This window comes from Sus scrofa, chromosome 7 (genome assembly GCF_054392235.1).
Source record: "Sus scrofa isolate SSC_HxYL_T2T_F1_AM1 chromosome 7, Sscrofa_HxYL_maternal_Yorkshire_Landrace_v2.0, whole genome shotgun sequence".
Taxonomy (NCBI): Eukaryota; Metazoa; Chordata; class Mammalia; order Artiodactyla; family Suidae; genus Sus; species Sus scrofa.
Genome location: NC_139389.1, coordinates 29,283,245 through 29,307,934, shown reverse-complemented (window position 1 = coordinate 29,307,934; position 24,690 = coordinate 29,283,245). Strand labels below are relative to the sequence as shown.

Sequence of the window (24,690 nt, the reverse complement as noted above, 5' to 3'; positions counted from 1 at the left end):
TCCTTAGTTTTTACTGGTCTTTATCAATTATCAAGTGAACACAAAATTTTTTTCTCTTTTAGCACTAGACACTCTGAGGTTGATTTGCACTGAAGAGGAAAAAAGAGAAATCTCCCATGTATCAATTGATTTTCTGTGTATGTGCAATTATTTGTGCATGTGTTCAGATGAGCAAATGAACTAAATGCAACTAAAATATGGTTTTATGAGCTATAAAGTCCAGAGTCCAGAGTTTCTGTTCCTGCTTCTGATTAATTCTATACTCCAATCTAGCTAGAGAGCTCAAGAGCAAGAAACCTGATTCACATGAGTAAAACTTCTCTCTCATCCAGTGATATTGCCTTGGGTGGTATCTTGCCCCTGTGTTAACAGAGTGAATACAAAGACTTTCAAAATCTTTGTGTTTCAAAAACACAAAGGATTTAAAAATCCTGCCAACGCAACTTGAAACCAAGTTAAGGATTTTCTTTGGGCCACGAGTGAAAGACGTGAAACAATTTCTTTCCTGAGATGATGACCTACCCAAGAGATTGCTGTAGAAAATTACCTATAATGAATGAAAATCACAAAGGTGAGTTTTATTTTTTGATACTGCAGTTATTGTTCATGTGTGTGTGTGTGTGTAGAGCGAGAGCATGTGTTCAAGAGCACACATGTGTCTAGTGCTTCTGAAAAAAACATCTGAGTCACAAAGATAGAGCAAACCTCAGTGTACAAGGTATAAGACTTGGATATTCTACTCTCCCAAGTCTGGTCAACCTGACTTCCATGCTTTCTTTTCTCTATGTCATTAGAGTATCACTTATTTCAAAAATATAACCAGAAATTAGCAATTAATAAGTGTGATATTTTAAGTGTGCATTCTAAAGTTATGAAAAAGTACCTTATAGGATTAAAAACTAACAGTCTTATACTAGTGACTTTATGTAATAATGAATTAAAAGCTTCTTTTTTTTTTTCTTTGTCTTTTTGCCATTTCTTGGGCCGCTCCTGCAGCATATGGAGGTTCCCAAGCTAGGGGTCGAATCAGAGCTGTAGCCACCCGCCCACACCAGAGCCACAACAACGTGGGATCCAAGCTGTGTCTACAACCTACACCACAGCTCATGGCAACTCCAGATCCTTAAACCACTGAGCCAGGCCAGGGATCAAACCCGCAACCTCATGGTTCCTAGTCAGATTCGTTAACCACTGAGCCATGACAGGAACTCCAAAAGCTTCTTTTAAGGCACATGATGCTGTGGAATTCCAAGATGCTTTTAATATTCTTGGTGAATATATTTTAATGTGCAGTAATTGGGCATTTTAAGAGTGGAGAACTAAGCTATAGTGGCTAATATTCTGGTCCATAGTAAGTCCTAAAAAAATTGATGTATAATGAGGCCATAGGTAAGCTTCTCTGCTTGGAAAAATAACCTGTGAAACAACTCATAGATGTGTAGAGATTAGAAAAAGTTATTTCTGGTCATTGTTGGGTATCATTCAAATTATCCTAACATAAGAGTTTTATACTTTGTTCTAAATTTTTTTTTTTTGGTCTTTTTGCCTTTTCTAGGGCCGCATGTGTGGCATATGGAGGTTCCAGGCTAGGGGTTGAATCGGAGCTGTGACCACTGGCCTACACCAGAGCCACAGCAATGCAATGCGGGATCCGAGCCACGTCTGCGACCTACACCACAGCTCATAGCAATGCTGGGTCCTTAACCCACTGAGCAAGGGCAGGGATCGAACCTGCAACCTCATGGTTCCTAGTCGGATTCGTTAACCACTGCGCCATGACAGGAACTCCCTAAAAATGTTTTATGTAAGCGTATGGCTTTGGACTATTTTGATATTAACTTTAAACATTTTATTACTTGGCAATATTTAATGAAATATTTAATGTTTGAGGAAGAAGACTAGATACAAGAACAGAGGAACCCATAGATGATATGACCATTTACCTAGAAGGAGAGCTTCACCAAAACTTCCTGTTCAAACAGTACTAACAGTAATGGTGTAAATACATCCAATTCCCTCAGACATTTGGCTAAGAAATAAGCAGAGAACTGTTGGTCTCTAGCAAGAAGAAAGATGATAATATAAAGAAAAAGAAGTAAGAATATAACTAAATCATATTACAGCCAGTTCAATTAAGTAAAGGTGGCTACATCTCATTTACTTAAATTCTTGGAATTTATCTCAATTATTTAATTATTTTTAAAAACCAACAAGTAAATAATCTGAATGACATATAAGACCATGTTATTACCTTCAAATGCATTTTCTGAACAAAAAAATTTAAAGGTGTAGAATTTACATTTAGAAAGAGTAAGTTTTTCATCCAATCCTGGCCAGGGATCAAACCCAAGCCACAGAAGTGACTTGAGCCACTACAGTGACTATGCCAGATCCTTAACCTGCTGCTGCACCAGGGAAATTCATACAGATATTTAAAGGTTACACCCCATTTATGGTTATTACAAAATATTCGCTGTATTTCCCGTGTCTTAAGTACATCCTTGTAGCCCACCTTAAACTCAATAGTTTGTACCTCCCACTCCCCACCCCTATTTCGCCCCCTTTAAAAATTGTATATAAAAAAAAGAATGAGATTTTTCACTTTACATTTCAAAGCAAAGATCAGATTCAAAGATGAAAAGGGGATTTTCTATCCCAGGTCAGCAGTAACCAGCCTGACTAGTATCATGAGGATATGGGAATGATCCCTAGTCTTGCTCAATGGGTTAAGGAGCTGGCATTGCCCATAAGCTGTGGTGTAGGTCACGGGTGCAGCTCAGATCCCGAGTACTGTGACTGTGGGGTAGGCTTGCAGCTGCAGCTCTAATTTGACCCCTAGCCTGGGAACTTCCATATGCCTTAGGCACTGCCCTAAAATGGAAAAAAAGAAAAAAGGTGAAAAAGGATTTTTCCTGTTTATTGCTCATAAATGCAATATTTGCATTTGGCAATAAATAAAACTTTACATTTATCTGCTCTACTTCTACTAAATTAAGTCTTCTTAAAAATATGTATATATAAGATCTAGGAGACAAACTCATTCACTTCTATTCATAAAATTTGTCTATATTTCCAGTAAAACGGCACAGTTCTAGAGGGGTGTGAATCATGTATATATGATTGGATATTCATAATCAGTGTGTACAGTAAAATAATATCCTACTAGAAGCCTGATCAGTTAGCTGCATCTTCAGATTCTAACCTGAGTAGCACTTCAGAAGAGTTACGCTGTTTTCACTCAGGTAGAGTCCCTCCAGTTTCTTTCCCCAAACCAGGGATCAGGAAACATTATATGTAAAGGAAAAGGTGATAAATACTCCAGGCTTTGAAGACTAAGAGGCAAAAAATAGTATGTACTTACATAATAAGAGAGAAAACATTTCCATAGATATTTTATTGGTGAGATTTATTAAGTTTTTTTTTTTTTTTGTCTTTTTTGTCTTTTTGACTCTTCTAGGGCCACTCCCGCAGCATATGGAGGTTTCCAGGCTAGGGATCTAATTGGAGCTGTAGCGGCCGGCTTACGCCAGAGCCACAGCAGTGCAGGATCCAAGCCACATCTGCAACCTACACCACAGCTCACAGCAACACCGGATCCTTAACCCACTGAGCAAGGCCAGGGATAGAACCCACAACCTCATGGTTCCTAGTCTGATTCGCCAACCACTGAGCCACGACGGGAACTCCGAGATTTATTAATAGCTATTGAGTACAATTTGTGTGATGCAGATCTAATAATGAGAAGAATAGAAGTTTTGGAGGAAATAAGGTCTTGCTTAATTGTGGATTTAAGTTAGCATTCCTGATCTTTAGAAACAGTGCTTATCTGTTAATAATGGTCTGTTATAAGAGTTACTTATTTCATCTTTGAAAATGTCTTTTCACCCAGCGAACTACCACCAAATGCTGATACTAGTCCAGGGGCATATGAGTTTAACTGAGCTTGAATCACTTCAAAGACAATATTTGAGTTCTATTTTGTTCTTCTCTTACTAGTCGCCTTTAGAATGTCATTACACTGTAGATCTGCCACTTCCATTTGAAGATTATTTGGAAGCTGCTCAATTGCACAGAGACATACATTTCAACATATGGAAATTTCCTTTGCAGTGTTATTGAGGTAAAATGGATGCTGCTGGAAATCTAATTTAAACTTTGAAAACATATCTGGTGCAAATTCGTGTGAGGAGGAAGATCTTTCCTTTTGTTTGTTTACTTTCTGACACCACAAGAGGCATATGCAAAGGAGCTTGACACTTTATGTGATACAATTGTAGTTAAAACGGCCTCATCACAGTGTAAATTTCATATGCAAGTTCTATTTTACCTTGTAATTTTAGGTTGAATGTGTGGAGAAGCATTATGATGTCTGAAGTAAGAGCTATTTTCAGAGTTACGTGGTGTTCAGTATGAATGACTGAGATTGATCTTATTTTTCAGAAAATTTCAATCTCACCCTGAATTAAAGAAATAAAATTATATAAAATAAAATTTTTATCACTGCTAAGCCATCAGCATCCTCTGTGGTAAGGTAAATTAGGTTATTATGATTCTATTTCTGACAGAAATTAACAGAATTAACAGTAATTAAGGACACCATAGTCAATGAATGATATTCATTTTCAGATGTTGGATTATTATGTATCTTGGCATGAATTTAGTCAGGTTTATCCTACTTGTGGTTGCTCAGCTTATTGAATATGTAGATTGATGCCCTGTGCCAAATTTGGAAAATTTTCAGCCATCAATTATTCAAACAGTTTTTCAGCCCCACGGCCTCTCCCCTTCCTGGGACCTCAGTGACATGTACATTAGATCTTCTGTGATAGCCCCACAGGACATTTATTTTAGTCTATTTCCTCTTTGTTGTTGAGATTGGATAGTTTTGTTCTGTATTCAAGTTCACTGACTCTTCTGTCATCTCTTTTCTCTGCTAAGCTATTCAGTGAGCATTTTATTTTCCAGTTCTTAAATTTCTGTTTTGTCCTCTTTTGTATCTTCTATCTATTTACTAAAACTTTCTATCTTTTTTCATTTGTTAAAAGTATGTTCAGAATTGCTTATTTTTGTGATAACCACCCTACCATTCTTGACAGATCATTCAAAAATCATTGTCCTTTTGGTGCTGATGTACATTGATGGTCTTTTTTTTTTTTTTTTTTCATTTGAGTGGATATTTGCTTGGTTCTCCCACGTGTGAAGTGTGATTTTCTATTGTATACTGGACATTTGGGGGATCTCTTATAGCACCTCATTTTGCTAAGTGCAGGTAAAAGTACAGGTTCTCCACTCAGCATTGATTAATGCTATGGAAGGAGAGAGGTGTTTTGAGTTGCTGGGTAGGGCCATTCTGCAACCTGCCCTGGATCATGTTTAGCTTCACAGGACATACGACATAAGACCCCATACATGTGGTACCATCTGAGGCTTGACAAAACAGATGATGTAGGGAGTTCCCATTGTGGCTCAGTGGTTAGCGAATCCGACTAGGAACCATGAGGATGCGGGTTCGATCCCTGGCCTCACTCAGTGGGTTGAGGATCCGGCATTGCCTGTGAGCTGTGGTGTAGGTCGAAGACACGGCATATCCAGAATTTGGCAGAGATTCTGTCATTTACTTTTAAGTGGCCACCCTCAGCAATCCTTCATAACCCATAGGAGAAACATCTCCCTAATCCCTGGTCTACTCTGAGATATTCAGTCCCACATTGTCTTCTGAGTGGCTGCTGCAAGACCCCCTTGAGATACTTAGAAGCAGAGCAATCCCTCTACTATGAAGACTGAAACTTGGTCATAGACCTACAGGTTACTTGAGTATAGAATAAAATTTCTGTTGTAGAAACAGCAATAGGATTGGTCTGGATGTTAACAAGAAATTTCTCTGTCATGCCTTTTTCAGAATCTCAACCCAAAGTAGACCACGTGGACAACAACTTCGCAACTTGCCTTCTCAAGCTCTTAGTGATGGTTCTTATTTTTTATGTATTCCGGGAGGAATGTTTTGGAAATAGTAAGTTACTAAATATTTAAATAACTAAAGTCATGCTATCTACTCTGACAGGCTTTGACATTGTTCCTGAATGGTGATGATAACAGAGATGAGCGGCCTCTAACCTTCCCATAAAAGCAGAACTGGAGGCAAGAGATGTGGCAGTCTCGCTTCACTGTTTACTTTTCATTTTTGGAGGGAACACATTCTATTATTATTATTATTATTATTATTATTATTATTTTGTCCATTCTAGGGCTGCACCCACGGCATATCGAGGTTCCCAGGCTAGGGGTCTAATTGGAGCTGTAGCCACCAGGCTATGCCACAGCCACAGCAACTCAGGATCCGAGCCGTCTTTGTGACCTACATCACAGCTCACGGCCACACTGGATCCTTAAACCCACTGAGCAAGGCCAGGGATCAAACCTGCAACCTCATGGTTCCTAGTCGGATTCATTAACCACTGAGCCACAAAGGGAACTCTGGGAAACTCATTCTTTTAGTTCTGGAAAAACGGTTTAAGAAAGATTTTGACAAGAAATTCATCAAGTGTACCATTTCCCCAAATTGCAAAGTTTCTGAAAAACTTCTTTTAAATTAACAGAATCAATCAAAAATAGTTGAAATTTCTCAACTATTTTGATAAATCTTTATTGAGAGTAGATTCTCTCAGTCTCTCAGTTTCTCTCTCTCCAGCGTTATTTCAACTGTTAGCATTAGAAAGAAATAATGATTGAAGTTGTAAAGCATCATATTTGACCTCTATATAAGGAAATATTTTAATGGTAAGACCTTTTCCATTATTGAATATTCCTGTAAAAAAAGGTCATGAGTTGCCTACCACTGAGATCATTTAACTGAAATCTTAATGGTCATATACAGGAATTGTTTTTCCTCACATTAGAAAATAAATTTCTAAATATATGGAAGGGTCTAATTATATTTTATCATAAAAATGTATAAGTGTAAAGAATAAATCCTAATTTTCAAGCAAGATTTGTGGGGTGATGTTAAAAAAATTTTTTACCACCGTTTTCACAATTTTTTAAAGTTGCTTTTAGAAAAAAAATTATCTCCTTAGAAAAATTAAATATGCAATATTTTGCAAATTTAGAAATCCTGAATATGCAGAAATATTCAAAGAAATACACTGGGATTTTTTTTCAGTAGATTCTTAATAGCATTAGGAATCAATGAGTATTAACAAATGAAATCCTATACAAACATTTTATTCTAAAAAAAACCCACACTGGATTTAAATAAATACTCAAGTAAAATCAAGGCCAAAAAATTTTTAAACAGGAGTTCCCGTCATGGCTCAGTGATTAGCGAATCTGACTAGGAACCATGAGGTTGCAGGTTTGATCCCTGGCTTTGCTGAGTGGGTTGATGATCCAGTGTTGCCATGAACTGTGGTGTAGGTTGCAGACGCAGCTTGGATCCCGCGTTGCTGTGGCTCTGGCGTAGGCCGGCCACTACAGCTCCGATTAGACCCCTAGCCTGGGAACCTCCACATGCCGCGGGAGCGGCCCAAGAAATGGCAAAAAGACAAAAAAAAAATTTAAAACAATTTAAATTAATATATAATCAACCTAACACAAAAATGGATATAGATACAATATAAGAAGCCAAATTTAAACAAATATCTTTAAAAACTCCTAATAATACATTAAAACAATCGATATAAGGATTCAATTCAATGAACTCAAACATCATAACTATGTAAGGACTAATTGCAAATATTTCACTGAAGAACTATTATAGGACAGGCAACAAGAAAAGCTATTATTCTGTTCTCTCAGGCTGCTAAAAGAGATAGATTTGATTTTGTGTTTCTCTTGCACACATGGATAATTATAATTTTAATGGGAGAATAAACAGAGCTACAGAATCCCATAGATTCTGCACTGCCAAACTCAGATGTAACACTCGACCAGTCATACCCACGTGTTCTTATGCTGGTCCCCACCATGATTACATATCCAATGGATATGGAACCCCTAAAATCCTCCAGTGACATTCTCCATGCAGTGGACATATGCAGGGCTGGCTTCATGGGTATGCGACTTGTGCAATTGCTCAGGGTCCAGTGCTAAGAATGTCCCATGATTGGTATAATGCTCTCTTGTCGTTATATTTACATTTTCAATAACTTTATATCTGAATATGTTTCCTAAGTGGAGTCCAGTGAGACAACAGACCATGCACATGAGTGGAGGAAATATACTTATCGGCACTGCATGGAAGCAGTTGTGATCCAGCTGCAGTCCAAACACAGTGGGCTCAGGCCTATGGACAAGGAGCAGTGTACAAACCATAGTTGGCACATGCAAATACTTGTGGTGGGCCAGAACATCATGGGACCTAGGTTTAATAGGATTTTGGCCTGTGTCCAAATTTGTGACAACAACAGTGGCAACAGCAACAGAAGTGATGTCAGAGGCTGTGGCTGTGGGAAAGAAGAGGAAATTCTCATGTGTGTAGTGAGAGCACCTGCAGTGGAGACCAGCTTGCTCACCTGTCCCAGAGCCTATTCCTGTGGCATTTGCACAAATATTAAACTCTCTGTTCTGAGTGTTGGAAGAGAAACAAATATTCATGGTAACTTTATTTATATTAGCAGAAAATGGTCACAAAGCAAATACTTTTCAATAGCTGAATGGTTAAATAATCCGATGTACATCCATACAGTGGAATACTATTCAGCAGTAAAGTGGAACAGACTATTGATTCCTACAGCAAATTTGATGGACTTCAATGGCACTGCATTTTGTGAAAAAAAAAAATATATTCAAAAGATTATATACTGTATCATCCTATTTGTATAACACTTGAAAAATTATTTAACCATAGAAATGGAGTATAGATTAGTGGTTGACAGGGGACAAGGGCTGAGCAGAGATGTGGAGTAGGAATATAAAGAGATTGTACAAAATATTTTATCTGTGGTTATGGAATATTTCTGTGTCTTGATTGTGGTGGTAATTGCTTGACATGATATATGGGGGAAAACTGCATAAACACAAACAGAGACACACTCAACAGAAACACACACACACATTCATCAATGCATGGCAAAATGGTGAAACCTGAATGATATATATTGTATAGTCAATAGTATTGTACCGTGTCAATTTATTCGCTTTGATGTTTTGCTACAGTTACAAAGATATTTATCTATCATTAGAGGAATATGTGTAAAAGACACACGGGGATTTATACGTTTTTTTAAAAAAAAGGAGGAAAAGAAAACTCTAATTGCTAAGCTTCATCAGGTAAAGCAAAAGAGACTAGAAATGAAAGAAATAGAAATCCACAGCAGAGAAATAGAAACTAGGGAAAAAAAACAGCCAAATCAAAATTTTAGAAATTTTAAAATTTGAAATTTAAATATTTTACTGTATTGGCACAATAGCAAAATGCGGATGGCAAAGTAAAAAGACCAGAAATGGAGAACAAATCCATGGGATTTATTTTATCTGAAGAATAGAAAGGAAAATATATTTAAACCATGAACAGAGCTGTGAAGAAACTACAAGATAATATCAGACGTTCTAACACAAAAATCACGAGATTCCCAGAGGGCACAGCACGACTGAGGCATAAGACATATTTGACGAAAACTGTCAAAATTTCTCAAACTTGATGAAGATTTAAATTTAAGGTTGCAAAATACTGGGCAATATACAAGCAGAATAAACTCCAAGAATAACCACATAACTAGATATATCACAATCATAATACTTAAAACCCCAAGATAAAGAAATAACTCCTGAAAATCTCTAAAGGAAAACAAGAAGATCAATTATTTAAGATCAGGTGGTTTCACATCAGACATCATAAGAGTAAGAATACGGTGAATCAAGAGTGTTAAATACTGAATGAAAAGACTGTCACTCTAGTAAAATCTTCTATATATCCAGTGAAAAGAGTCTTCAGGGATAACGGCAAAATCATACCACCATGCATGGAAGAAAGGAAAGTCAAGGAATTTATCAAAATATTTGTTTAATAAGAAACCCTAAAGGAAGTTCTGCAAACTTAAGGGAAATGACACAGAGGGAATAATAGAGAGGAAGAGAAGGATAGAAATAAAATGAAGGGTGTGTCGATTCTGAAAATTTTAATTTCCTTTTTTTTTAGAAAACATGAAGGTGAAACATATTTTATCTTCATCAGTACACAAAGGGTTTAATTAATAATCTAATTAATTTGAACCTCTTTACTCATTTGTATGTTGTACCAATTTATTGGACACAAATGAATTTAATCTATTTAATCAGAGAAAGAAAGGAAGTAAAAGAACTATCTCCCCCAATTAGAAAATATATAATTAAATAAAAATCAGACCTGGATTATATAAAAGCCACATTCTTGGTACCTTGGCATTATGTAAAATAGAACTTTATCCATAAAGAATTAATATTTGATCCTCTGTAAGTTTATTTGTGAATTATTTGAATTATTTATTTATTTATTTATTGTCTTTTTGCTATTTCTTGGGCCGCTCCCGCGGCATATGGAGGTTCCCAGGCTAGGGGTTGATTCGGAGTTGTAGCCACTGGCCTACATCAGAGCCACAGCAATGCGGGATCTGAGCCGCGTCTGCGACCTACACCACAGCTCACGGCAACGCCATATCCTTAACCCACTGAGCAAGTGCAGGGACCGAACCCGCAACCTCATGGTTCCTAGTCGGATTCGTTAACCACCGCACCACGACGGGAACTCCTGAATTATTTTAATTAATATTTATCTTATTTGTTTTGCAGAGAAAAGAAAAGGAAATGGTGAGTTTCAGACTTTGATCCACTTACAGAGACATCATTGCAGCCAACCCAGCTTTAGGCAATAGCAAGGAAAGAGTTCCAGCATCTTCACATTATATAAAATAAAGCATTCCCCCGGTATACAAATCTATTTGAAAATCTTATTTTGTTTGCAATTTTCTTCAATTTAATCTGTAATACATTTGTTTATATCTGTTTTTCGAAACTGTCCAAATTTTTGTCTAATATTTTTTTCAGAGACAATTAAGGAAGAAAATAAGCCAGAGCAAAGGAAGCCTTTTATCGTCACATAAATATAAATTATGTAACCAAAGCAATGTCAGCCCTTGTGTCTATAAGAGCAACACAATGGGTATTTTGGCGTTTTGTAAAAACAAGGACTTTGTCCATGAGTAAACTTAATCGATTCAACCCTCTGCTATTTCGTTTGTAGATTGCTTCTAGAGATTTATGTTTTGCTTCTATTGGGCTAAAATTCATATAACATTAAGTTAGCCATTTTGAAGTGTGAAATTCAGTGGCATTTGGTACATTCACAATTGAGTAACATCACTTTCATCTAGTTCCAAAATAATTTTATTACCTTAAATGTAAACTCCTACTCATTAATGAGTCACTTCTCATTCCCTCACCTCTTAGTCTCTAGCATCTGCTGGCCTGCTTTCTGCCTCTGTGAATTTACCTATCCAGGTATGATTGCACATGCATGGGATTATACAATATGCCAACTTTTCTGTCTGCTTTTTTCCCCTTGTACAAAGTTTTTAAGGTTTGTTCATGTTGTAGCATGTATCAGTATTTCGTTCTTTCTTTCTTTCTTTCTTTCTTTCTTTCTTTCTTTCCTTTTTTCCTCAGGGCTTCACTGGCAACATATGGAAGTTCCCAGACTAGGGGTCTAATCAGAGCTACAGCTATCAACCTACACTACAACCACAACAATGGCAAGATCTGAGCTGCATCTGCAACCTACAGCACAGTTCACAGAAACGCCAGATCCCCAACCCACTGAGAAAGGCCAGGGATCAAACCCACATCCTCATGGATTCTAGTCAGATTCAATTCTGCTGTGCCACGAACGGAACTCCCAGTGTTTCATTTTTTTTTTTTTAAGGCTGAGTAGTGCTTCATTGTATGGACATACCACATTTTATTTATCCATAAATCGTTGATGAGCATTTAGGCTTTTTATACCTTTTCATTGCTATGAATGGTGTTCCTTTGGATATTTGTATTCATGTATGTGTTTAAATGTCTGTTTTCAATTTGGGGGGATATTGCTTGGTCATATGGTCTACTTTGTTTAACATTTTGAGGATCTACCAAACTATTTCCCAGAGAGATGGAACCATTTTACATTACAGCCAGCAAAGTATTAGAGTTCCAGTTTCTCTGCAATCTCAACAACACATTATTTTTCCTTTTTTAAAAAAAATAAGCCATACTAGTGCCTTTAAAATGGTATTTCATTATGATTTTAATTTCTATCCCTTCATGACAAAAGATGATCATCTTTCCATGTGCTAGTTGGCCATTTGTGTATCTTCTTTTGAAAAATGTCTATTCAAGTCCTTTGCTCTTTTTTTTTTCTGTCCATGTCATGCAGAAGTTCCTGGGTCAGGGATTGAATCCAAGCCACAGCAGTGACAATGCCAAGTCCTTAACTGCGAGGACACCAGGGAACTCCACTTTGCTGATTTTTTTTAATTTAATTTTTTAATTTTAGGAGTTCCCATAATGGCGCAGCAGAAATGAATCTGACTAGGAACCATGAGGTTGCTGGTTTGATTCCTGGCCTTGCCATGAGCTGTGGTGTAAGTTGCAGATGTGGCTGGGATCTGATGTTTGCTATGGCTGTGGCATAGGCTGGCAGCTGTAGCTCTGATTGGGCCTAGCCTGGAAACCTCCATATGCCATGGGTGCAGCCCTAAAAAGCAAAAAAAAAAAAAAAAAAAAAAAATTTAATTAAAAAATTTTAATTTAATTTAATTTATTTTTTGGTCTTTTGGGGGCCACACCTGTGGCATACGGCAGGCTAAGGGTTGAGTCTGAGCTATACACCACAGCTACAGCAATGCAGGATCAGAACTGCGTCTGTGACCTACAACACAGCTCACGGCAACACCGGATCTTTAACCCACTGAGAAAGGCCTGGGATCAAACCCTAATCTGCATGAATGCTAGTCAGATTTGTTAACCACTGAGCCACAACAGGAACTCCCAAAATTTTAATTTAAAAATTAAAAAATTTTCTATACCCCTGTGGCATATGAAAATTCCTCAGTCAGCTATCAAATCCCAGCTGGAGCTGAACCTATGCCATAGCTGCAGCAATCCACTGCATTAGGCCAGGGATCAAACTGGCATCTGAACAGAAACAAGCCATATCATTAACATACTCTGCCACAGTGGGAATTCTCCCTTAGCTCATTTTTACACTGGGTTCCTTTTCTTTTTGTTATGGAGCAGTAAGTTTTCTTTCTCTATATATATTCTTGAAACTAGGCCCTTAGAGTATATACTTTGCAATATTTTCTCCTATTCTGCACCTTGCCTCTTCACTTTCTTATCTTTTGATGTATGGAAGTTTTCAATTTTTATTAAGTCCAATTTATCTTTTTTCCCCTTTTGTTACTTGTGCACTGGTATCATATTTAAGAATCAATATTCAAATCCAAGGTCATAAAAATGTACTTTTTTGTTTTATTTTAAGAGTTTTATAGATTTAAGCTCTTGGATTTAGGTCAGATTCATTTTGAGTACATAACATTAATACTCAAAATGAATCATTAAAACATTAAAAAGTGAGTAAGAAAGACCTATATACATTAGTCAATCATTGGAGGCTTTTGCTGACCTTTTTAAAAGCACTTTAAAGTGTCCTAGTAGGAAAAAAAACCCGTGATGTTAAATCACTAATTGGATTTTCAAATAAGGTAGTTGAAATAAGAAAAAAACACATGATATATTATTGTTTAACTTTCTGAGGATCTGCCAAGCTTTTAATGTAGTCTTGCTATATATTACACAGTATTATATACTATTTATTACATAGTATTTGAGAGTGCCGACTTTAGCCTAATGCTTTTTTCTTCTACTGAAAGTATCTTTCCCTAATAAGAAAATACGCAGGCAAATGTGTTCCCTGTTTTTTTCTATTTTATCACATATTAAGTTAAAATGAAAGAAATGAATTACAATATTTACAAATCATTGGAGTAACTAGTCTAAAATAACTAACTACAACATGCTTAAAACTTTTCTACCAGAGAGGTCTAATAATGGGAGAAGTATATTATAATGACGGTCAAAACAGACATTAGCAAAGAGAATGAAAGAGGAGTATATGCAGACAAAACCACTTAAAATTTTATAGAAAACAGAAAGTGGATATTATTATCACATAGCAGAGCAACTAGGATCATGAAACAAAAGAGGAAATCTACGCTTCCATATAAACTTTTAACGGGCTCTAGACATATCAATGTCAAAAGCAGTGAAGAATTAAAGAGCACTGTAGAGTTGAAATAGGGGGAAAATGGAAGCAAGTTATATGACTTTTCTCAGTATGAAGTTTACTGCCACATACAATAATCTAGGAACTTGCACATCACACAAATGAAAGACAGCTAATACTTCATCTTTATAAAAATAATTGAATTGCTCTAAAGAAAAAATTTTTTAATTATCTGTTACTTAAATGGGCTCCAAAATAATGGCTAGCTCTTCCTCTTACCATCCTAAGATGGAGCTCTCCTCTCATCAAGCTATTTCCGAGAACAGAGGATGTCCAGTTTGCTTTTAAAAATGAATTCATTACTTAGCCTTATCCATCATTTGACATGTTGTTCAACACAGATGAAAAGCTGTTTTTTTAATGATGCTGAAATGCCCAGAGATAATACAGAAAACAGAACAGATTATTTCATTGGATAACATCATTAATTTTGATGTCAAACAGACTTTGGATAAAGTTCTGACTCTGAAATAAGCAACTGCAGGGAACTCAGCAAGGAACGTATGCTTGCTCTAACCTGTTTACTCCCCTGCACAAGTATAGTAACTTACCTGGAGCACTTCGATGATCAAATATAATGCTACTTCTAAAACATGTATCACGGAGTCTAGTACAGAGAAAATACGCAATGAATGTCGATGGTAATTATCGCAGTGGTGGTGATGGTGATGATAATGACAACGACGACGTTATTATGTCTTAAAAGGGGCTTTAGGAAAACATTTTGTGGGATTCTTAAGTTTAGTCATGAGAAATTTAAAACTCTTTATCTACTTCACCATTTGGCAAAAAGCAGTGATGCCCCCTATATATTTTACAGGAAAACACCTAGACAATAATGTTTTTCCTCTCTGAAATGGCTAACATTATATATCACCTAGGTGAAGAAATTTGGGGGACTGTTGTGTTTGTTTCTGTTTCATAAGAATTCTTATATTACTCTTTTTATTTTTCAGATCAACTTAAGGAAAATGGTAAACATTTATGATTCTTTACAAAATATGATATCCCTATTAACCATTTCATAAGTCTTATAGTACTCTTTTTGTTTTTCAGATCAACTTGGGGAGGAAAATGGTAAACTTTTATGACTCTTTACAAAATATGATCTCCCTATTAACCGTTTCATAACAAGTCTTATAATACTCTTTTTATTTTTCAGATCAACTGAAGGAAAATGGTAAACTTTTATGACTCTTTACAAAATATGATCTCCCTATTAACCGTTTCATAAGAAGTCTTATATTACTCTTTTTATTTTTCAGATCAACTTGGGGAGGAAAATGGTAAACTTTTATGACTCTTTGCAAAATATGATCTCCCTATTAACCGTTTCATAAGAAGTCTTATATTACTCTTTTTACTTTTCAGATCAACTTAGGAAGGAAAATGGTAAACTTTTATGACTCTACAAAATATGATCTCCCTATTAACCATTTCATAAGAAGTCTTATATTACTCTTTTTATTTTTCAGATCAACTTAGGAAGGAAAATGGTAAACTTTTATGACTCTTTACAAAATACGATCTCCCTATTAACTGTTTCATAAGAAGTCTTATAATACTCTTTTTGTTTTTCGGATCAACTTAAGGAAATAAATGGTAAACTTTAATGACCATTTATGTGATTTTTCTATAGCGATTTTTCCTGCTTCCTTGCTTTTCCATTCCTCCCTCTGTATCATTTTCTCTTTTGTGATTTTTATTCATTCTTACTATATTACATCTTCCATTGCTTCTTTCTCTCTTTGTTCTTCTTCATCAGTTAACTCACTTTTCCTACTGACCCTTCTCTTTATCTAATGCATTATTTTTCTTACTGTCTCCCTGATGCTAACAATAATAACTCCTTCTCATGGCTCTGAGATGAATGAAATTCTAATACGAAAAGATATTTGAAAGTGCTCTCATAGTGCTTTTGTGTCCACAAGCTGATTTTAAGAAAAATTCAAAAGCTCTTCTATGCAAGACACTTTTTAAGAAGTACAGTCGATTGTTCCTTGTAGAGCACACCATTGTTCTCTACCTTGAGATTGAAGCCTCACCTGGCTGGACCAGGAGTGGAGATTTATGGCATAGTGATATGGAGACTTTGCTTTGCATTTTAACAGACCTGGGTTCAAATCACTGATCTGTTCATTGACCAGCAGAAACTTCTCCATGTTATTGACCCCTTTTATTCTCAGATCTTTCTTTTGTGAACAGAGAAGCACTAATTTACAATTATTTTGTTAATATTAATCAAGTAATTACATAAAGCTCTTAGCAAATATTTAAGTCATTGGAAACACCAAATAAATTGTAGCTTCTTTTGCACAGATGATATAGAGCATGACAGCATTGCAGAGGATGATAACCATGAATATCAGCATTCCAAATTAGATTAAAAACAATACTTCATGGGGGATTTGATAATTTCCCTCTTGAATTTTAACTGTAAAATTATTTGTCTATGTTAGCACGTAATATGTTTTCTTATTTTCTTTCTTTTTTGGGGAAACATGTGCTGGAGAAAACTGAGGATTTTAAAAACCTTGATGAGTTAATTTATGTCTTTGTATATAATCCTTCCAAGCAAGTTTAATTTTTCTTTTTTCTGTAACATTAAAATGGAGTTTTCACTTTTTTCCCCCAGGAAAATTGCAAAAGGAAATTGGTAATGGTATTCTAATAGTTAAAATATTCTCAAGAGGATGTCCTCCTCTGATGATCCCCTGCTTCCTTTCATTCTTTCCCCTTAACTCTTCATTTTAGGTATCTTTTGCATTTCCCCGTTGCCTCTGTATATTGCAGCTATCATGTTAGGAATAATTTTCTGCTTACCTTGATTAAGTCCTGAAAATCATGTGATTCAACTTTATTTTATGCATGAAAAACAATTTCCAAAGGGAGCAATGGCTTGACTAATGATAGTAATGACTACGGTAAATCCCTCAGAAGAATGCCTGTCTTTTTTCTGCGTCGTCCTCTCATTGAGAGTCCATGTCTTATGTGTGTATCTCCTTTCAGATGAGAGGAAAACTCAATTTAGGAATGGTAAGTAATTTGGAAGTTCTTTCGTGGGATCAGATTCCACAAATAATAAGCCATCTAGCCCTTCTCTAAACCTCCTTCCCAGAAAGAGTCAGGCATGGTATACCATGGCATGTGCTCACTGTGTAGAGGCATAAATGGAAGAGAATCTGTGAAAGTGAGTTAACTCATTTTCTTTCCTAACTTAGAATATCCTTTTATTGAGACGGGGAAAAATTTAATTGTTTAATAGATATTTCCCAAGCGCTCCTTCCTTTGTCTTCACTTCCCTAACCACCCTCTTCTTTCCCTTTTCACTGTTTGTTTCACTCTTGTCAATTCTTTCTTCCTTCAGCTCTGTTCTTTCCAAATCCTTACCTCTCTCCTTCCTCCTTTCCTCCTTCCCTCCTCACTCCTTCCATTTTATCCGTTATGCTTTCTTTCCATCTTCATTTCTCAAACTATCCACTTTTATTTCCATCATTTCTTTATTTTCTTTGTCCTTATTTTTCTTTTTATTATTACTTCTCTTGCTTATAGCTTGATTTTTCTTTTGACTTTATACTTTTTCACATATATATACAAACCCAACAATTTTAAAGTTAAAGGAATGGTCACAGTATTGTGAGGAAGGAAAGGGATGGAGAGAGAAATAACTGAATACTTAGAGAATACTGGTGATGAGGAGAGAGGAAAAGATACAAGAAGGACCAGGAAAGGGTAATCACATGTTCTCATGTTGTTCAATTGCAGGCTGGCAGAAGTCATCGTTGTATCCTGGTGAGTATGTTGCACTGAAGATGAGTCTAAGATAGACAGTTAAGCTCGTAAATTCTATAAAACATTGGGCTACTAACTACCACATGACAGAGGAATACATACATATATATATATATATATATATATATATATATATATATATATATATATATATATATATATATATATATATATAGAGAGAGAGAGAGAGAGAGAGAGAGAGAGAGAGAGAGAGAAGCGTATGTATATATATGTGCTTGCAACTTCTGGTCCATAGAAAACATAGCAAGAAAGATAATTTTTTAGTATTTTTCTTTTCGTCTTTTCTCACCTGCCTCTCACAAGACAGAAGTTAATTAAACCAGATATTAAGAAATGAAAAAAGTATAATTTTCTCTTTTGTGATTTTTATTCATTCTCACTATATTACAACTTCAGTTCCTTGCCTAACTCAAAAACATACATTTTTTTCTCTAATTTTTTCCACCGGTATTGGATTTTATCAAATGATTTTTCTGTGACTATTGAGATGATTATGCTATGCTGTCCTTTATTTTATTAGTATGGTTTATTATATGAATTGATTTTTACATGTTAAGCTGATCTTGCATTCTGGGAACTAATCCCACTTGGTGGTGTGTATAATCATTTTTGCATGGCTGTTATATTAAATTTACTAGTATTTTATTGAGAGTTTTGCATCTGTATTCATGAAGGATATTTGTGATGTCTTTGGTTTTAGTACCAGGGTGATACTAGCCTCAGGATGATAAGGGAAATATTCTACCCACTTCTATTTTCTAGAAGATTTTGTTGAAGCTGGTATTTTCTGTCCTTTAAAGGTTTGATAAAACTCACCAGTAAAATCATCTGGGCCTGGGAATGAATTCGCATAAATTTTCAATTCAATTATTTTACTTGTTATAAGTCTTTCCAGATTTTCTATTTCTTAAGCCATTTTTAGTAATTTGCGTATCTTGGAGAATTTGTGTAGTTCGTCTAAGTTTAATTTGTCAGCTATGGATTTTAATAGAAGTTTCATTTGAGCTTTCTAAATTCTGTAGATTCAATAGTGATCTCATTAATATGTGGTTTCTCATTCTTATTGAGCAATCTAGTAAAATTTGATGATTTCCTAAAAAAGCAAAATCTGTTTCAGTGATTTTTTTCCTAATAAATTTTGTTTTCTTTCATTGATTTCTAACCTAATCTTTATTATTTCATTATTTGATTGCTCTAAGCTTAGTTCACTCTTCTCTTTTCAGTCTTTTCATGGAGAAACTTAGGCTATTGGTTTAAGATAATACTTTTTCTCTACTTTGGACAATTCAAGCTCCAAATTTCCCTGTAGGTATTACTTTTAGATGCATCCAATAAAGTTTGGTAGATAGTGTTTTCATTTTAATTCAATTCAAAATATTTTTAAAATTTTCTTTTGATTTTTTTATCCACAGATTGTTTATAAATATATCAATATCCAAATGTTACTAAATCAGAAATTTTCTTCTTTTTTGATTCCTAATTTAATTTTATTGTAACCAGAGATCATCTTTTTTACAGCTGTCTTTTTATTAATCGCTTTAAATATTTTTTCATGAATGAGTGTTTCTCAGTTTGATGTGTGCCTTTGTCAATTTCCACCATTGCAAAGTGATCATTTTTTTTATAATTTTTCCAGTTTTAATTGTTGCTTCTGGGGATAGGATTTAGGCTTCTCATTCATTCCCTTCCAGTTAGTTTCATGCATCAATAACTATTTCCTAAGTAGACTCTAGATATATTTGTCTAGCGTTTTTCCCTACATGTCTTCTGTATGGTTGCTCACTTGAAGCTACCCAGTATAACTGTAAAAATTCCATCATCTTGATCTTTGCTTATTCTTGACTTTCTTAAGTCATTTTGTTCAATAGAGAAATTGCACTAGTGCCTTATGCTAAAATTGCACATTTAATTTCATTTCTTATTTTAGGTGACCTACGAAAGCCATTGTCATACTTGTTCTAAAAAGGCCAAGATTGTAAATATTTTAAAGTTTATGGGCCATATGGTCTCTGTCACAATTACTCAACTGTGCCTTTTTAGCACAAAAGCAACCATAGACAATGCATAAAGAGATAGCATGGTTGTGTTACAATAAAACTATTTACACTGACAGATGGGCTGGATTTGTCTCCTGGACTAACACAGGAACTGACTCTGGATCTAGAAAAAGTCACTTTTAGAACCCTGAAAAATCCACCCATTTCTGGAGTTTTTCATTTATTTTGATTATGTTTTATATTAAATATGTATTTAAAAGACAAATAGTTCTTAAAATAAATGGTAATAACAGATCCAGTGGATACTCTCTTTTCAAATTCATTCCTATAGATCCTGTTTAGGGCACAAGATATATTGTCTAAATGATTATAGAAAAAAAGTTTTAGAACTGTTTTGTCTCTTCTTATCATGGCTGTCTCTATATGCAGTCAGGTTTATCTGTTTCGTCACTCTTACCACCTAAGCATTGAACTAAGACTGCACTTTTTAAGTGTTGGTTGCAGTATTGCACTTTCATTTATTATGGCACTATCTGCATTGAGCAGTGTAATGAACTTTAATTTTTATAAAAATCAACTCATATCTCTCTGGTTTAACCTCTTGCATACAAATTAATATGAGTATATCTAGGTCTGTGGTTCTCCTGGGCAACTCTATTCAAAATAGTAGCTCTGAGAACTAGTTTTTTTCCAGTCTTCTGTCTTCTCCATTTCTAGGGCCTTATAATTCTGGCATTGGGTGGGAAAGTGTTAGAATGGGAATGAAAAAAAAATCAAGTGAACTACTTTATTGTCCAACCTAGAAATGATGTGGTTGCCTGCTGAGCACATTGTAATGACCATAACTCAGTTGTATCATCTCACCTAAAGACGATGAAGGTGGTGAGGGTTGGTATGTAATTCTACTCTTTTTTAAGAAGAGTATAACTGCTTGTAGTCTGCACTACATAATATATAAGTTAGAGGGATTAGTTCTTATGAGAGCATTTAATAAGAAAAGCAGTGGAGGAGTTCCCGTTGTGGTGCAGTGGTTAACGAATCCGACTAGGAACCATGAGGTTGCAGGTTCGGTCCCTGCCCTTGCTCAGTGGGTTAACGATCCAGCGTTGCTGTGAGCTGTGGTGTAGGTTGCAGACGCGGCTCGGATCCTGCGTTGCTGTGGCTCTGGCGTAGGCCGGTGGCTGCAGCTCCAATTCGACCCCTAGCCTGGGAACCTCCATGTGCCATAGGAGTGGCCCAAGAAATAGCAAAAAAAAAAAAAAAAAAAAAAAAAAAAAAAAAAAGTCAAAATAGAGTAAGATAAAAAAATAAAATAAAATAGCATACGTAAAAAATAGCATACATAAAAAAAAAGAAAAGCAGTGGAAACTTCAGTTCAAGCAAAAGTTCTAGAATATATTTGGATCATTATCAAAAGAAGTGTTAGAAAGAAGAAATTACCTCTTTGTACCAGACAATTCAGATACTAGGTCTGATCATGCATATTTATTTTCTTTTCAGACTGGAGGAAAGAATTTTTCCAGGCTGGTGAGTCATACCGTGATGGCCGAAGAGGGACTCTACTCCTTATTCTCAGGATCAGCCTCAGGAATTATTGGAAGAGGGCAGTTGAAAAAGTCCACGTGGGACTACATGCATGTCCCACAAGCTCAAAGATACCTCAGGCTAATCCAAATAGTGTCTCTGTTTCTAGGATCCCTCTTTTTCAGAGATTAAAAAGCTTACTGTCTTTGCAGTGACTATTACTCTGGATCCAGACACAGCCCATCCTAGCCTCGTCTTGTCAGAAGGGAACAGACGTGTAACCTGGGGAGAGAAGTCTCAAGATCTACCTGAGAACCCACAGAGATTTTATTCCTTTCCTTGTGTGCTGGGTCTTCAGGTCATCACCTCAGGGAGGTGCTACTGGGAAGTGGAAGTTGGAGACAGTCAAGCCTGGGACCTGGGAATCTGTAGGCCTCATGTAATGAGGAAGGGAGGGATTTCCATCAAACCTGAAGATGGTTTCTGGGCCATCAGGTCTTATAATGATGAGTACTGGGCACTTACCTCTCCAGAAACACAACTTATTCCAAAGGAGCATCCTGCCAGAGTATGTATTTTCCTAGAATATGAGGAGGGACGTATCTCATTTTATAATATGACAGATAAATCCCACATTCACACCTTTTCTCAAGGCTCCTTTGAGGGGCCCTTAAAGCCTTTTTTCAGGCTTTGGCCCCGTGATTCAGCATGTTTGACCATCTGTCCAGTGCTTGAAGCAGCACAGAATCCCCTGTGCTAGGAGTATCATAAAGCTGCAGGTCAGTGTGGCTGGAAGCATCTGATCATGACATACATTCTCCTATACCAGAAGCAAATTATTTTTTCTTATCCCATATTGTGGTTCTCCCTATCATTTTATCTTCTTCATAAATAGTTCCCCCAAAGCATGGTGCAGGGTAAAAAACTGTGTTGCTCGTGGCATGTTTCAAGAAAAAAATATATATATATATATATAAAAACACATAAATAGACTCATATAATATGATCATACTATCATTGTAAGGATATACAAGGAACTAGTGCATGTGATTGCCCATACAGTATTGTAATTTCTTAAGATTCCAACTTTAAAATGGCAAAGGTAGGAATGAGGGGAGAAAACCTTTTTATTTTATACAATTTTGTAACTTTGGGTTTTGTACTACATTTATAAAGGGATATGCAGAAAAATAAAATTAAAACTTTCAAATAAATAATTGAATTGTTCTCAGTTGTACAACTTAGTGACATTCAGAGGGAAACATATTTCCAAGTTTATCCTTCAGCTTCCTCTGTATGAACCTCATCTATTTATATTTTTACCCTTTTGACCTTTATTTCCTTAGGAGATACTGGTTCATTCCTGCCTTTTCTTACTACTATTCATTGCTTGGGAATGAATTCATAGCTCCACATTTTCTTAACATACAAGCATTAAAAATGATTTTTTTTGGTACAGTCCTATGGATTTTAATACTTGTATAGCCACTACTACATTCAGAATACACGACTGTTCCATTATTTCAATAGACTGTTTTATGCTAGGTTTTTGTAGTCAAAAACCTTTCATTAATGCCTAACCTGTCAACAATTGATCACATTGGTGTTTCCGTATTTTTGTATTTTACCAGAAGCTTTTATAAATAGAATTATATTATAGGTTGTGTTTTGAGATTGGCTTCTTTCCCTCAGAATAAGGCTTTTGATAGTCAACCAAGGTAATGGAGGCATTAATACTTTATATTTCTACTGTTTGCTGAGTAGTATCCCACTGAATGTACAGCAGTTTGATCGTTCAGTCACTAAAGAGTGTTTATGTTGTTTCCTGTTGAGGTGATTATGAATTCAGGTGCTATAACCACTCATGTAAACATTTTGTGGGTAAACATCAGTTCTCACTTTTCTACGGTAAATATCTAAAAGTGAAATTACTGGGTCATAGGGTTAGAGCAGTTACAACTTTATAAGAAACTGCCAAACTCTTCCCAGAGTGGCTGTACCATTCTGCATTCCCACTAGAAATGATGGGGTGTTCCAGTTGTTACACATCCTTACCAGTACCTGGCATTGTCAGTTTTTCTTTTATGTTTCACTTTTCTTTTATTATTTAATTTTATCCACTATAATAAGGATGTGGTGGTTTCCATTTGGATCTATCTAATGCTTATAACTTTGAACATCTTTTCCTGTGCTTATTTACCATTTGAGTGTCTTCTGGAGGAAGTGTCGGTTCAAATCTTTAGTCCATTTTATAAACACTATAAAAGACTTTAAGAGCACTTTAGGTTTAGAGAAAAAAATATGCAAAAAATAGAGAAAGTTGACCTATGGCCCCTATTCCCTGCACACAGTTCCACGGAGTAACAGCTTGTATTAAGTAGTACATTCATTGCAACTGATGAACCAAGGTCCTGTGCTCCACTTGTCCATTTCAACGCCTCTCCTCTGAACCCCTGGCAACCACTGATCTTTTTACAGGGTCTATAGTTCTGTCTTTTCCTCTATGTCATATACTTGAAATTATATAGCATGGGAGCTTTTTTCAGACAGGCATATTACACTTGGAGAAATGCATTTAAGTGTCCTCCTTGGTGTTTTGTGGCTTGATAGTCCATTTCTTTTAATTGCTGAATAACATTCCATCATACCAATGTTCCACAGTTTGTTTATCCATTCTCCTGGTAAAGGATATCTTTGTTCCTTTTGATGTTGGGCAATTATGAATAAAGCTGCTTTAAACACTCATGGGCAGGTCACTGTGTGAACATGAATTTTCGGAGTTCCCATTGTGGCTCAGTGATTAATGAACCCGACTCGTAACCATGAGGACACAGACTTAATCCCTGACTTCGCTCCGTGGGTTAAGGACCTGGCATTACTGTGAGCTGTGGTGTGGGTTGCAGATGGGGTTCTAATCTGACATTGCTGTGGCTGTGGCGTAGGCCAGTGGCTACAGCTCTGATTCGACTCCTAGCCTGGGAACCTCCATATGCCATGGGTGCAGCCATAAAAAGACAAAAAAATTTTTTTCCAACACATTTGGATAAATAACTGGATCAT

At 35.9% G+C, this 24,690-nt stretch overlaps 1 protein-coding gene across 4 annotated transcripts; it reads left to right on the top strand.

The window, feature by feature from the left end:
* The first annotated feature begins 239 nt into the window (after positions 1-239).
* On the top strand, positions 240-24,375 carry LOC100621197 (uncharacterized). Of its 4 annotated transcripts, NM_001445190.1 has the most exon segments (13): positions 240-571; positions 5,900-6,010; positions 10,765-10,782; positions 15,253-15,270; positions 15,353-15,373; positions 15,562-15,582; positions 15,668-15,688; positions 15,772-15,792; positions 16,932-16,952; positions 17,306-17,332; positions 18,062-18,088; positions 21,607-21,633; positions 21,843-24,375. In NM_001445190.1, coding segments are annotated over 13 exon segments (942 nt in total). In that variant the 5' UTR covers positions 240-510; the 3' UTR covers positions 22,391-24,375.
* Positions 24,376-24,690: the final 315 nt, after the last annotated feature.